We start from the raw sequence: 12,899 nt of genomic DNA, 5'->3' as shown, positions 1-12,899 counted from the left end.
CCTCTTATAGTCCTCTTATTTTATATACATGAAAATCCACTTAGCCAAGGGTTCAGGATGGCACTAAGATTGATAACAAGTTTGGAATTCTTCAGGAGGTTGTTGCTGGCCTAACTGGAGATCAAAAGGTTGACACAGACCCTCCATAATAGTCACCACCTGGAATATAAGAGGGCTCAATTAGCCCTCAAAGCATAAGGAGATAAGGCTCTTTCTGCAGAAGCATAAAGTAGTTGTTATAGGAATTATAGAAATATGGCTTACAATGGGAGAGTTTGGTTGATATGGAAGTCTTCAATACAGACACAAATAGAAATAGTACATGAGCAATTCATACACTGTAAATTAGTAGACTCTATTGGTCAGTTATCAACTCATTTAACAATCATATTTGCAAAGAATGAAAGTACTGATAGAGAGGTATTATGGCAAAAACTCATTCAGTTGGGACCTGGCATCCAAGGGGCATGGCTATTATGTGGGGACTTCAACAATGTACTAACAACTGAGGACAGAATAGGCTGCCCTATATTGCCATCTGAGACACAAGCTTTCCAACAATGCTTTGATACCTTACAACTAACTGCACTTAAGGTTTAAGGGATGTTACTTTATTTTCTGTAATAAACATGTGCTAGATAGTAAAGTATATTTTAAAATTGATTGGGCATTTGGTAACCTCACCTGGCTGTCAACTTATGGTCATGTTGAGGTAGTTTTCTTGAATCCAGGGGTGTCAAATCATTCACCAATACTCTTACAAGTGTGCCCCACCACAAACTTACCCCAAGCTTTTTAAGCTCTATAAAATAGTATTGAATCACCTAATTTTGGGAGTATAGCAGGGGCAGCATGGAGGAAGCAACAAACTGGTACAAAGATGTTCCAACTTTGGATGAAATTGAAAACAAGAAACTACACTTGAAGGATCTTAATGCCTACATGGCTACTTACATCTAGAAGATGCAACAAGCAAGGCAGGGCTTAGAAATTGTACAAGCACAAATTGCAACTCAACCTCTATGTAGCAACTTGATTGATCAGGAAAAGACTATACTGGAGGATATCAAGAAATGGATTGAGGTGGAGGAGCATGTATTAAGGCAAAAGTCCAGAGCATGTTGGATTACAAGTGGTGATACAAAAACTCAATATTTCCATGCTCAACTCAAGATGAGAACCACCAGGAATACAATCATTTTAGTGTACAATGATCTTTGGACAGAAGATACTGGATCCCAGTCTTGTAAAAGCTGAGTTTAGAACCTTTTTTCCCAATCTAATGGGGTCTTATGCTGACCAATTGCCATGTCCAAATGTGGAAGTCATCAGGAGTGGCCCATGCTTAGAGTACACCCACAAATGCAAGTTGATCAACCCCCGTCATCGACTGGGAGGTGATTCGCCGTAAAAGGTATGCCCACCGATAGCTTTTTGGTATTGATGGTTTTCCTATGGAATTTTTCACTAAATAATGGGATATGATTAGGAATGATGGAATGAGTGCAGTTAAAGAATATTTTAGTATTGGAAAGATGTAATAAGTGCAGTTAAAGAATTTTTTAGTATTGGAAAGATGTTGAGAGCATTTATTTGTACAGCGGTAACCTTTACACTCAAAGTACCCTCCCCTACTCATGTAAAAGACTATAGACCCATAGCTTGTTGCACCAATTTATACATGATCATAACTAAAGTCTTAACCAATAGAATCAAAGAGGTTATAGGATTATTAATCAGTCCTACAAAATCTGCATTTATAGAAGGGAGAAGTATATGTGGGCAAGATGTGTTATGAATGTGGATTTAAAAAAGGCTTATGACTCCATAAAGTGGAGTTTCTTGGAAAAAATGCTAGTTCATTTGGGGTTTCCTAAAAATTTTTACCAATGGATAATAGAGTGTGTATTATCTATTTTATACTCCTTAGTCCTAAATGGTGGTTTAACTGACCCTTTCCAAGGCAAAAGAGGGATAAGAAAAAGGGACCCTATGTCCCCTTATCTTTTTGTAATAGCCATGGAATATCTCCAAAGAGAACTAGTCACTTTGCAGAAACAAAAGGAGTTCGAGTATCATCCAAGGTGCAAAAAAATAGGAGTGGTTCACATCTGCTTTGCAGATGACTTGCTAATGTTTTGCAAGGCAGATGTGAAGTCTATTCAAATGTTACAAGGTGTCTTTCATAGGTTTTCTGCAGCATCAAGGCTATAGCTAACAAGGACAAAACCTCTATCTATATGTCAAGGGTTACTCCCACCTTGAAACAAGAAATTCTGCAAGTCTTGGGTTATCAGGAAGGGGAAATACCTTTACAGTACTTGGGGGTACCCTTATCCTCAAAAAAACTCACAATTGCACAATGCATGCCTTTGGTGGAGAAGAACACTGAGAGAATAAGGTGTTGGACTACAAAGCACCTATCCTATGCTGGTAGGACTCAGTTAATCAAATCAGTTATATTTGGTGTTCAGACATACTGGGCTCAGATTTTTGTTCTCCTAGAAAGAATATTGAAAATGATTGAGAGTATATGAAGAACCTATTTGTGGATTGAATTTGTTGCTGCTTCAAGGAAGTCTTTGATTTCATAGGCTAAAATGTGCATGCCAAAAGCTGCAGGAGGGAAAAATATACTGAATCTTAGAGTAATGGAATCATGCTGCTATACTGAAGCAACTATGGGTTATAAGCAGTAAAAATGATTGTCTATGGATTAAATGGATCACTAAATATTATATGAAAGGGGAAAATGTAGATTCTTGTGTTATCCCTGTTAATGCTACATGGTTGATCAGGAAAATACTAGAAGCTAGAAAATACTTGGTACAGCTGCAATCAACCCAAGGCACAGTCTCTGGGGACCTGGATGCAATGTTATTCATGGAAGGTTCTCCATCAAGAAGATGTATTTGCATCTTATGCCTCAATATCAAAAAGTCAATTGGAAGAGCTTAGCACTATAACAAAACATCCATCCAAGACATAAGTTCATCATTTGGCTGGCAGCATGGGGTAGGCTTGCAACTGTGGATAGACTGCTCAAAATAGGAATACATGTGCCAATGGAGTGTGTGTATTGTGATAGTGCAGTTGAAACCTTGGAACACTTGTTCTTTGCTTGTCCTGTGACTAAGGCTATATGGAACAGGTTGTTGCAATGGTTGGGCTTCAGCAAATCAATTGGTGCTTGGCAAGAATAATTACAATGGATATGCAACTGGGCAAGAAAGAAATCAACAATCTATCACTAGTTGTGCGTTTGCAATGCTGGTGGCAGTACTATGGACAGAAAGGAACAATCTCAGGTTTCACACTGGACAATTCAACAGCAACAAGTTATGCAGGGAGATAGCCATTCATATACATATCAGAGGGAGCAAGCTGTAGAAGTGGAAGGCAACACTGGACTCTTTGAATCATATGCCATAACTGCTGCTGGTTTCCTTGTAAAACTGTGTTATTTCTATCTGGTCACACTTGTACTGAATCACTGTAATAGATAGGTGCAACTCAATTGATAGCATAGATGGTTTTATCTTGTAATCCAACTAGATAGTTTACATAGCTGTGGAATTTTGTGAAGTAGGTGGTCAGCTCCTACTTCATTTTGTAATTATCACTTGGTTCCAAAAAAAAAAAAAAAGGCTTCCTCCTTTGGGTGGAAATACGATATATCTTCTCATTAATTAATTTAGCATCACTAGTATCAAAAGGTAAACTCCCAACACTAGCATACACTTATCGAGAACAATTTAAACATGGTTCATTGAGAATAAAATAATGACTCAAACAAATAGACCACTTTGGTGGAAACTATTCATTAATCATTACTCTCAATCAATGTATGATATTACTTCACATGTACAAAGTTTTAAGAATTTTCAATGACTCCAAATAAATAGACCACTTTGATGGAAACTACTTATTAATCATAAATTCTTGTTAAATAAAAGAGTTTAATCATATGGGCTTAGATTTACCTCACGTGTATGTTATATTATTTATTCATTATTAATTCCATACTTCAACTAAACTAACAAAACACTAGCAAAACGCTTTAACGAAACCAATACTAGGATCAACATTGTTGTCTCACTTCGTCATAAAATATTAAAGTGAAACTAAAGGAAATATAATAGGATAAACTGCCGACAACCAACAGAATGTCAAGTGCTTTGATACCATCTGTAACAGCCCAACTCACTTGTGATATTGTCCGCTTTGGGCCTAGGTTCGCACTACTTTAAAACGCGTCACTAGGAGGTAAGGCATGCTTACTTATATACTCAGCACCTCTCTTGTGTTTTGTCAATGTGGGACTTTCCTACTAAGTTGGGGTGTCACATACACCCCCTCTTATGGACTCAGCGTCCTCGCTGAGGTTTGCCCCACTGCATGAGATTTGCCTAGACTCAGCACTGAGGTTTGTCCTGCCTACTCGGGATTTGCCTAAACTCAGTTGAACTATGGCCCACCATCGACAAAGCTGGCGTGGCTCTGATACCAACTGTAAGATAATTCATTCGCATCCATAACAGAGATTAAGACACAACTATAAACATAATCTTGAGATAGGATAAAGAAAGCGTATTGTTCATCTCCATTGTTTGTGCAGCGTTAGCAATCAGTGGTTAAGCCTAAGATCAACTTCCACTATCCACTAGCTATCACGACCGATGGGGCGTCAACCACTATACCACGTATTCAAGAACGGAATATGCTAGAGTTTTCCCAATAGCTAGGGAAAGGGGAGGAGCCTCTATATATACAGAGTGCCTACCCATTACAGGCCAATAGTTATTGGGCCTAGCTTATCCACACAGATAACAATTTAATATTAAGGCCTTTTATCAATCCACCACTTGGGCCACGTCACTATTCTTTCAGGCGATAACCAATTACCACAAGTCCAAATTCCAACATAATTTTCAAAAGTCTGTATTTATTTCTTAAATTTCGTGCACGATCAAATACTATTACATAAATTGGGACGGACGAGTAAATAATTAGCAAAGACAATATATATATATATATATATATATATATTATAAAAGAATTACGTCTTTTAGTTTAGCGGACAGTGTATTTGCACTAAATTCGTGCTTGTTAAAGATATTAATAAACCTGCGTGTGCTCTTAAATTCTTAGATGAGATAATCATACAATTCAACAATACACTTTGTAGTTTGATTAAAATCCAACTAGGAGATTTATGAGGGAAAAAAAACTCTGTTAACAATGCTCTAATTATAATTAGAACCACATAGATTAAAGATACAAGTCAGCTATATTAGCCGACCAACCTTAATTTGAGATTTTTCTTAAAGGTTATAGCCTATAGCGTAACACTTAACACATCAAAGAACTAAACTCTTTTTCAATTCTACAGGCTATGCCCCTGCCAATTCCCCTTGTGTATGATTACATTCATAAATCTGTTCAGAACACTGTTGCTTTATCTAATTATGAAAAATTAATAAAATAGGGAATGTGTAAACTTTTATTGAAGGCTTATTAAGAAAGATGGAAGTGCATCAATTGCCACTTGGAGAACCATTATTTAAAGTATATCTGAAAATTATAAAGTATTTAATGTTTAGCTGTTTTAGCATCAACTTCAAACTTGAAGTTGAAAATTTGAGTCTGATTTTCAAACATCAAAACATACGGGTCTTAAATTGAAAATGCCAAAGTTATACACTAAAGCTATTTTTACACAACTTTCTTAAGTGGTGCCAAAGTATCGTTTTTAGTGGAAATACTCCAAAGATAATACAGGAGGGAACAAAATGAAATGCCTCAAGTGAGAAATGAGATGCGCCTCAAAGTTTATCTAAGCTAAGACCAGAAAATATGAAGCCAACATGTCTGGGCTGGATTACATGATTCGGGGTTCAACTTTGTTATTGGACTCTAATAAACAGGCCCAGGCCCAACCAAGTTAGCTCAGAAGTTTTTGCACGGATTGTACTTCAAACGCGCTGGTCTTTAATTTTTGTCTCTCGTATCTGTGGTCTTTAATTTTATTCCCATGCTGCTCATTCAATGAAAATATCTGGACCTGCTTCGCTCGACATAAGTTCTGTAACATTTATATTCAGAAACTAAATTTTTGCTTCGGCATAAGTTCTCTCAAAATTAAGTTATGCAGCTAAGTTGTGCATATTTTTAGAATTTGTTGTAGCGTTTAGAAACTGGAGTTATATTTTTGGGGCATATGTTCTTTTCCTTTTTGAGTTGAATAACGTGCATGTTTTTAGAGAGTTTGATGTGTTTTTGGCCATTTTTATGTGGAATTTCAAAAGCTCTGTCATGTTTAACATAACTTGTGGGATATCATGATACGAAAATATAAACTTATACCGAGCGCTAAACTTATTCCGCGCGAAAAGTACTGAAAGACAAAAATTAAGGACCACCCAAAAGTAGGAGCATTTGCTCATATAATCTCACTAAGGAGGGGCCTATTTTCATTGTTACTGTTTCGACTGTTAAAATTAGATCCGCTTGTCTAGAACTCAATCTTGATACTAGTCCATAGTGGTCAAAGTTAGAAGCGTGAGCCTATTAGTAAAGAAAGCCCAAAATTAGAAAATATTGGACATCCAAAAGAAAGCCCAAAACAAAAATATCTACAACCCAAATAAAGACCGTCCATTTACAAATCATATTCCCTTACCTCAAAAATATCAAAAAATGAAGATAAGGTAGTTTCCCTTATACAACCCCTCTTCTTCTTCAATCTTCACACTTCCCACACAGTCCTCAACCATGTTTTCCCTCACTGTAAACTCCCCTAAACCTCTCTCCCTCTCCACCCCATTCCTCCCTACCCATCCCCACTACCCCACACCCTCCATAATCCACAAACCAAATGGTCCAAATCTCAATTCAAGAACCATAACATCACTAATGATGCCACCTTCTTCAGGTGAAAGAAGACAACCTCAATACTCAACATCACCACCACAACAACAACAACATCTTTATCAACCTTTTAGACCACCCCCTTCACCTTTACCACCTAAATTTCGCAATCTTGATACCAATTCTAAGCTTGAAGTTCTTATAAATAGACTTGGTCTTTGGTATGAATATGCCCCTTTAATCCCTTCTTTAACTAGTGAAGGTTTTATATCTTCTACACTTGAAGAAATCACTGGGATTACTGGTGTTGAACAGAATAGATTAGTAGTTGGTGCACAAGTTCGTGAAACTTTAATTGAGGCTAATTTAGATCAAGAAACACTGTCGTTTTTTGATTCCGGGGGTGCTGAGTTGTTGTATGAAATAAGGTTGTTGAGTGCTAGGCAAAGAGCTGATGCTGCTAAGTTTATGGTGAGGAATGGTTTTGATGCAAAACAAGCGAATGAGTTAGCTAGGGCAATGAAGGATTTCCCGCGTAGACGTGTGGATTATGGTTGGGATAAGTTTAACGGCGATTCGCCTGGTGATTGTTTGGCTTTCTTGTTTTATAGGCTAGCTATAGAGCATGCTGCTGCTGGTGCTGAGGAGTTGAGGATGGTGGCCATGGAGAAGGCGTTAGAAGTAGTCGAGTCTGAAAGTGCTAGGACTTTGCTTGTTGACGTGGTAGAAGGAAAAGGGGTGGAAAAGGAGAGTGTTATCGATGATGTGGCGATGGTTCCTTTAGTGAGGATGAAGTTAGGGGAGGTAGCTGAGTCGAGTGTGGTGATCGTTTTGCCTGTTTGTAAGGCAGAGTCGAGGGAAATGGAGGTGGAGGCAGCCCCGTGGGAGTGTGGTGGGGTCGGGGATTTTGGAGTTGTGGAGGCGGAGAAGGATTGGAGGAGGTGGGTGGTTTTGCCAGGGTGGCAACCAATTGCCGGATTAGAGAGAGGTGGAGTAGCAGTGTCGTTTAAGAGTGGCAAGTTTTTGCCGTGGAGGGAGAAGAGGAAGTACAAGGAAGAGCCAGTTTTGGTAGTGGCTGATAGGGGAAGGAAGGAAGTGACAATGGATGACGGGTTTTACTTGGTGCTTGGTGGTGGCAATGGGAGCGGTGATGAGACATTGAAAGTGGAAAGTGGGTCAACATTGAAGGAAATGGGGGTTGAAAAAAGCTTGGGAATGGTGCTTTTAGTAGTCAGGCCACCAAGGTGGGAAGATGAAGATACTCAACTTATTGATGATGAGTAGGATTGGAGTAAAAATGCAGCCTGTGCTGTATATTGTCAATGGAGAAAATTTTGGGTATCACAGGAATGTTTCATTTGAAGACAAGTTCAAGCTTTACTGCAAGATTCCTGATATGCATTCCTTTTTTGGAGAGTCAATGGGACTTTATATTGTTGTCTTAGCATTTTTACATTACCTAGTACTTAGCAGAAACAGAGAATGTACAAATTCAGGATTTGCATGCAATGCTGAAGTGAATCTTGGATCATATTTTTGAATAAGAACACCATTTTTCCTAATGGATTTTCTCTTTAAGTTTTATGCACTTTTTAAAATAATTGTACAACCAATTGTATGTCCTAAGATCAAATAAACAAATGTAAGTATAAGCAGGTAAACTGACAATATGGATAAAATCTCCTCATGCTCATATATATAACATTTTGATAGCAAACACCATACAAGTTTCTGCATTCTGGATTTCAGACCTTTGGCTACTCTTCCAACCCCTTTTATTAAACATAATCAAGATTATCATCCCAAGTGTAAAAAGGGGTTAAAACAAGATAAGAAGGCGTATTACAATGTCATTGTGCCATTTATTTAATAGAACTACATAACTTAGCAATCCTTTACAAATACTAGCAGCTTGTCCCAAAAAAAAAAACATGCTTTTTAAGATTTTTGCACAGCCTACATGAGAAAAGCTATGGATAAAATCTCCTCATGCTCATATATATAACATTTTGACAGCAAACACCATACAAGTTTCTGCATTCTGGATTTCAGACCCTTGGCTACACTTCCTACCCTTTTATTAAACATAATCAAGATTATCATCCCAAGTGTAAAAAAGGATTTAAACAAGGTAAGAAGGCATATTACAATGTCATTGTGCCATTTATTTAATCGAACTACATAACTTAGCCATCCTTTACAAATACTAGCAGCTTGTCCTAAACAAAAAAAAGCAAGCTTTTTAAGATTTTTGCACAGCCTACATGAGAAAAGCTATGGTACCGACATGTTGCTAAACACAACATTTCTCTTCACTTAGTTCTCCTTTAACTCCCCACAATCTTCGATTAAGACGGGACATGATGTTTTCCCACTATCTGAACCCACCTTTTCCATTTCTTTGACTACACTATAGCCATCTACAACTTTACCAAACACGACGTGTTTGCCATCAAGCCAAGGTGTTGGTACTGTGGTGATAAAGAACTGAGATCCATTGGTGTCTCGTCCAGAATTTGCCATTGAGAGAAGACCGGGCGTCGTATGCATCACACTGAAGTTCTCATCAGCAAATTTTGTACCATATATTGATTCTCCTCCAGTCCCATTTCCTCTGGTGAAATCTCCACCCTGGCACATGAAGTTTGTAATGATGCGGTGAAACCCCGAGCCCTTGTAATGTAATGGCTTCCCTAACTGCCCAATCCCTTTTTCCCCGGTGCAGAGAGCTCGAAAGTTTTCAGCAGTTTTAGGTGTCTTATCTTTAAACAGTTCCATCACAACTCTCCCAGCTTTGGCCTTGCCAATCAATATGTCAAAGAAAACCTTTGGATTTTTTGCCGCCATTGTTGCTTCTAATCCTGCATTATAACAAGCATACACACCAATGAATACAAGCTAAAAAGAGAATCTAGTGTGACAGTGTTGGAGATTTTCATATAGCCTAACACGATAATAAACAAAACAAAGGGAAAAAGAACAATATCGAATAAATTGAGGAACTGTCCAAATAAAAGAGAAAAGAACTAGCATAACAATTAACAATCTTTTTTCTGGACTAAGCATATTATGTAGACATATACACTTGCATCCCTTCAATTTCTTTTCTTAGCACCCTTCAACTAATATTTCTTATACAGTTGAAAAAACAACATTATATTATTTAAATATACCTACAAGTAGAATAATTATCTAAAACAGAAGGTTTATTTAAATCTGTACTAATAAAACTTAGATATACAAAATTATACACATTTCTATCAAGAAAAAGATATCAGAAGTACAAGTTCTATCAGTCATTTTAACTGAATGATAAACTAGATAGCACACATGCTCATTTCTTTCTAAAACATTAACCACTAATCAATCTTAAGATAAAGTTCCCACCTTTGCTACATAACATCATAAAAGAGCATGGCTTTGGGGAAAAAAAAATAACACAAAACATTTATAAATACAAATTTATAGAAAGATGCATTTATACTATGTCACTCACAAAGGTGTAGTGGGTGCATAGTTAATCCACATCAATTGACTTAAAATCCTAAATACTTAATTTCAGTCTCATGAAAACAATTCAAGATTCACAAAAAATATTACACATAAAAGTATAAAACGAATGTACATCACATAACTAAAATCCTCTTGATTAATTGCAGGAGTTGCAGATCAAGAGGACACCAATAAATGGATTTTAGTTATATGAACATTTTAATATAGCACAAGATTTGAGCTCCACAGTGGTTTCTTAATATTCTAACTATGAAGCCTTCGATATGTGCTTATTCTAAATAATGGTGTTTATGAAATACAAGAAAATATATACTGAAATAACCAATTTGGTTAAAAAAGAAGAATATAACATACCTTTGGTTGCAGAGGAAGATTTTTGCAGATAATGTTGAGTGAGTAGGGCTTTAGTAGATTTATTTATAGGGAGAGGCTGGTGTTTGTGTATTAGGGTTTAGGGTTTAATTTTGGTCTTTTTGCAATGGCTGTCCATTTAGTTGAGAGCTTTCCATATTTTGCCCAATTTGTGGTTTCTATGACATTTTGCTTTGCCTACTTCTTTGGAATTTGAAGATCTGCCCCAAGTATCCCAAATTTCTGCCATGTTGGTACACGAATTTTTTTTTTTTTTTTTTTAATTCATCTAGCATAAGGCTGGCTGGTGGGTCGGGTCGGGTCAGCCCATTGGGGACGATTCGTCCCGGGGGTTGAGGGGATTGGGATGCGAGGGGCTCAGGTAAAATCTAGGTTGGTCCCCGCACGGCTCAAACCGCCTAACCGGTGTAATTTCAATAATTTTTTTTTTTTTTGAATTTCCAACCGTTTGGGCCAGTTGGACCCCAATGGTAAAAAAAAAAAGAGGCTATATTCAACCCTCACACCTAAAACAAAACCTACCCCCCCCCCCAAAACTTCTCCCAACAAACCCAAACTTTAATAAATTATATTTTTGCCCTATTCCTTAACTATAAAAATACCCCCATCTTTATTCATTTTCATACAATTCTCTTATTCTCTCTCTATATATAATATTTGCGAATCATTCAAGTTCTATAAGTTTATTTTTGTGAATTGGGTAATATATGAAGCAACTTTCAAGTTTCAACGATTATTTACGGCTTACGGTTACGTCTGTTTCTACGCAAACGTTTGGTTTCTCGCATTTAATTTTCCTCTTGATTAATTTTATTTCAATTAATTTTCATACTTTATTTCTATTATATTTTGAAAACTATGTCTCCGAAATTTTTTAACAGAATTTTCATTTATTCATTAAATATTTTGTGTGCCTAATAGCTTCTGATAATTTAATTTGTGGTTTATTTTAAACAATCTGCAGTAATAACATTTTATATTTTATTGAGGTCGCAACTTTCAGTGCATGAAGATTTTTATCCGTATTCAAAAGCAGTGGCATAATGTAATTTTAGCGCACAGATACAATAATGATAATTTGCATAGAAAATCTGTCAAATTTGCATTTAAAATGTGCACATGTCATGTAGCAGCATTCGTAATAAATTATTGGACAGGATATTTGGAATTTTATATCTAAAGAAGAATAGTGAAAATGTGACGTAGCAACAATTTATGTGATAATGAATGGAAACCACTTATAATCAAGACTAGACAATTTTAGAAAGTCTATTACGAAGAGAAGCTAGACAACATTCTATTTTTTTCATGTAAAATATATTGAAAATCCCTTGTATAGGTCAAAATCTGTAAACACCAATTGGACATATCAAAAGATGACACGTGGCGTTAAATTATTTTTTGTATATATAATAGATGGAACCCCTTCTTCGTATGTTTCTTTTTTATTTTTGCGGAAAGTGAGGGGCTAACACCAATTGGACATATCAAAAGATGACACATGGCGATGGTGAATCGTCGGCAAGTGAGGGGCTTCGGGGCATACGAAACTCTAAAGTGCGGCTATATTTAAAGTCATGACCAACCCACCGATCAAACGTCATTCAATACACAGTCGTTACAAGAAATCCCAAGTCTTCCTCGAATCTTAAATGTGCATTAATACCCTTTATTACCATTCATTGTCACAGCATTAACATTGGTAGTAAAGAGGGCATGATTCATGGAACTTGTACCCCATAGCTCAAGTATAAATAGAGCTTCTCATTTCATTGTAAGAGGCATCTGAAATCTAATAGAAAACAAATACTCTTAAAGCAATTTCTTTATTCTTGTTCTTAAGAAGACTTTGATGTATAGTTTGCCCGGATAATTTAGCTCATCATTTTGTCAAGGCTCAGGCTACTACTTTTAATTTCTTTAGCTTTCTTTATAATTATCTTGTTTAATTTCACATATTATCTCATTATTATGGTTGTATTGATCCACGTATACTTGACCACGTTTACAAATTCAACTGTACCGATTTTTGGGTAAACAGTATGATATTACATGTTGAGAATCAAAGCAATTTTCCACAAGTGGTATCAGAACCTTGTGGATCAAAATCTTCTCTGATGTTGAGAGTGCTTGCAAAGTCTATT

General features: G+C 36.6%; 2 protein-coding genes across 2 annotated transcripts; one reads left to right on the top strand and one right to left on the bottom strand.

The window, feature by feature from the left end:
- Positions 1–6,675: 6,675 nt before the first annotated feature.
- On the top strand, positions 6,676–8,432 carry LOC132059284 (rubisco accumulation factor 1.1, chloroplastic-like). The gene has a single exon (XM_059451862.1). The coding sequence runs from the start codon at positions 6,775–6,777 to the stop codon at positions 8,152–8,154; it is 1,380 nt and encodes a 459-aa protein (XP_059307845.1). The 5' UTR covers positions 6,676–6,774; the 3' UTR covers positions 8,155–8,432.
- Positions 8,433–9,012: 580 nt separating this feature from the next.
- On the bottom strand, positions 9,013–10,878 carry LOC132059285 (peptidyl-prolyl cis-trans isomerase CYP19-3-like). Its single transcript, XM_059451863.1, has 2 exons — positions 10,738–10,878; positions 9,013–9,731 (listed from the first exon to the last, which is right to left on the bottom strand). Exon 2 carries the CDS (start codon positions 9,715–9,717, stop codon positions 9,187–9,189), a length of 531 nt encoding a protein of 176 aa, XP_059307846.1. The 5' UTR covers positions 9,718–9,731; positions 10,738–10,878; the 3' UTR covers positions 9,013–9,186.
- Between the last annotated feature and the right edge of the window lie 2,021 nt (positions 10,879–12,899).

Source organism: Lycium ferocissimum, chromosome 6, assembly GCF_029784015.1.
Source record: "Lycium ferocissimum isolate CSIRO_LF1 chromosome 6, AGI_CSIRO_Lferr_CH_V1, whole genome shotgun sequence".
NCBI classification, from domain to species: Eukaryota; Viridiplantae; Streptophyta; class Magnoliopsida; order Solanales; family Solanaceae; genus Lycium; species Lycium ferocissimum.
Note: the sequence above shows the minus strand (reverse complement) of the source record. Positions and strands in the feature narration are given on the sequence as shown.

What these genes read in the sequence shown, in the direction of transcription:
- LOC132059284 (XM_059451862.1), top strand. Translation starts at nt 6,775, where the DNA reads ATGTTTTCCCTCACTGTAAACTCCCCTAAACCTCTCTCCCTCTCCACC.
- LOC132059285 (XM_059451863.1), bottom strand. Translation starts at nt 9,717, where the DNA reads ATGGCGGCAAAAAATCCAAAGGTTTTCTTTGACATATTGATTGGCAAG.